At 33.2% G+C, this 3,044-nt stretch overlaps 1 protein-coding gene across 1 annotated transcript; it reads right to left on the bottom strand.

Moving 5' to 3' along the window:
• Nucleotides 1–1,603: 1,603 nt before the first annotated feature.
• Nucleotides 1,604–2,695, bottom strand: LOC149252981 (F-box protein At3g08750-like). The gene has a single exon (XM_089454324.1). It carries the CDS (start codon nt 2,693–2,695, stop codon nt 1,604–1,606), a length of 1,092 nt encoding a protein of 363 aa, XP_089310450.1.
• Between the last annotated feature and the right edge of the window lie 349 nt (nt 2,696–3,044).

Here is a 3,044-nt window from a genome sequence, read left to right as displayed (position 1 = left end):
ATCCAAAAACACAATTTTGTTTCAACTACTTCAAAATTTAATATGTTTCATCTACATAAATGTTCAATATGTTTCAACCATATCAACATTCAATACGAGAACAACACTGTCACAATTGAAGAGAGCTCTTCAATCTCATAACAATTGAAAATATGAAAATGATGCAAAAATAAAAATAATAATGGAGTACAAATCATGCTTTCATGTAACTTTTACGGAACAAAACATCTTACACTATGATTTAATGAAAAGTATTTGAATGATGTTAAAATAGTTTCAAGAAAAAGAAGAACCAGTATACTATTCAAGTTTTCAAGATCATGGAATCCATCATGGGGAAAATGGACGAAAATTGTTATCAACTACAACAAATTGCAACATAGTAATTAGAGCCTAAGAATTACAAATTTGAATTTTTTAAAAATAATTTATCTCTTATAGTTTTTTCCTTTAGAACATCCAATTCTAAAATTGCATTGTACATGAAAAAACTGATATTATTGTATGATGTTTGTATTTCACTGTTTAATGATTTTGTGGCTAAATATTTCCAATGGACTTTCTACCCATCAAAGATTATCGCTCTTTCCAAAGGACCTAGCTAGACAATAATTCCATAAACTTGCAAGTATGGAGAAAAATTGGAAAAGAGAATAAAATTTGTATATTCACTAGTGATCAATACATAAAACAATTAACTTAAGCTTAACTTCATGCAAACACTCAAGATAACAAAAATTAACTAAAGCTAAGTATGCTTTATGCTATGTTAATGTGCATGCACACCACATGCAACAACTAAATGTAGCTAAAGCTAAATGTGCTTTGTGTTATGTTGATGTGCATGTACACTAGATGCAAGCACTAAAGCTAGGCTGTCTGCTATATACATTAAACCCAAGCACTAAAATTAACTATGTGTACTTTATGCTCTAATAATATACATATACACCAACACAAAAAGAAATAATAATTTACCCAAGCATTAAAGTTAACTATGTATACTTTATGCTATATTAATATACATATACACCAACACAAAAAGAAATAATAATTATTAGCTTATTACAAACTTACCTAAAATCTATAGATTTAAAATAGCTTTTAAAATAGTTTATATTTTATAAGTTTTGGAACAAAATTATCAAGCAACACTCTAATTAAAAATAAATTAATTAAAATCACAAAAAATTCTTACATTAAAAATCAAAATTATTTATAAAAACACTGAAACACAAAATTCTAACACTAAAAATTCATAAAGAATATGCTCTGCATTCTGATATTTTCATCTTATTCAAATTTCCATATTGAAAAAGAATAATTTCCCATCAAAATTTATATTCTGATAATTTGGTCTTATTCAAAATTCTGTGTTACAACAGGATCATTTTCTGTAAACATAGAATCCTGAATACTGGTTGGAACAGAATGTCTGAGCTGTAAAACTCGTCAAACAAATTATAGGAAACTTGTTTTCACTGATTCATCTAAACGCTTGGCAGTATCATATTATACTCCGCACAGATTGAGTTAAGTAGTGTGAAATGCGGGGACCTTTGCTTCTTAAGAGATTAATTATTTCATTGAAACTGCTCACTGCCTAAGGCCACCAAACGTTGTTGGATTCGAACGCTAAAACAAGCCACTGAAACATTCTCAGGTCGCTGCGAAGCTGCCCCGGTAATGAAATTTTCTGGGTCGATTTTCGCTCCAAGTTACACAAATATACTTCCAGTTGCATGTCAATTATCATTACCCACCCATTGTTTACTACGACTGAATAAATGTTATGGCATTCTGGCATACATATATCATGCAGTTCATGCCATTTTACAGCACCTCTAAAATCATTTAACCTCCACATGCGGATGCTGCCCCCACGTTTCTCTCCCTGAAATATTAACACCAATCGCCCATCGGAGCCACTTAATTCAAGAAATGCTGGGTACGGGCGGATGATTCTGCAAACCTCTGGCAATGAAATTGTTGTCCAACTCCTCTCTGCAATATCGAATGCTGCCATGAAATAGATGGCACGACTTTCCATTATCCAATAAAACTTTCTATTTGAATGGAAACCCTTGCCATGAGGATAAATGAACAAGGGTACTTTCATGCAAACCCTAGTCCATGCATTGGACTCTGAATCATAAATTCGCAACACCATTACATACCCAGTTCGATCTTCAACATTAATTTGACCGAGCAAGACAGTGCAACGCCTCAGGGTAGCGTCGAAGTGCAGTGCATTGAAATGCCAATGTGGGTTAAAATCGGCAGGGCGAGGGAGTTGTCTCCAGGTTCTGGTAGCAGGATTGAATAGGGAAAGATTCAATCTGTCTCCATTTCTCATACAGAGGCAGATGCTCCGGCATGAATCCACAATGATTAGGTTATTAATTGGAGAAAGGGCTTTATAAATATTCATATCCGAACCACCACCGTGTGCTAATTCTATGACCCACGGCTCCTGATATAAGGGATCCAAATAGAGTTGAATGAGAAATGCAGGGATTGAATTCACTGAAAAGTTTGGATCAATTCTTTGCAGGGCATCGCCAGGAAGTAACAGATTTTTCCATCGTTTGCAGACAATCCTCATTCTCGCAACATCCCGAACAGGAAGCCTCGCTAAAATCGAACACAGTAAATTGTCGGGCAAGGCATCCCAAATATGCGTTTCTGTTTCCATCTGTTGATTGACAGCACAAAAAAGTTTACTGTAAAGGATACATCAATCAAGAACAGAGGTTTCTGTTTCCATATGTTGATTGATTGCACAAAAAAATCTACTGTAATTTTACATCAATCAAGAACAAACAACCTTTAATTGTTCCTTACCTCCTCAGCTTCACAAAATATAAATACCATAATACCATAATTTCATTAGTCAAAAAAATAAGTTAGTAAGTTTCAGTGCTATAATAAAAAAATAAATCTAAATCTTAACTTAATCCTAGGTTTCCATGTGAGAATAAGCCTTAACTTAATCATAGGCTTCCATTTTCTCACATAAAAATAAAAACCACTGAAAAGTAAAG

Source organism: Pinus tabuliformis, chromosome 7 (genome assembly GCF_031772625.1).
Source record: "Pinus tabuliformis cultivar Carrire ecotype Pingquan chromosome 7, CPIR1, whole genome shotgun sequence".
NCBI lineage: Eukaryota > Viridiplantae > Streptophyta > Pinopsida > Pinales > Pinaceae > Pinus > Pinus tabuliformis.
The sequence above is the reverse complement of the archived record's forward strand: the minus strand, read 5'-3'. Positions and strand labels throughout refer to the sequence as shown.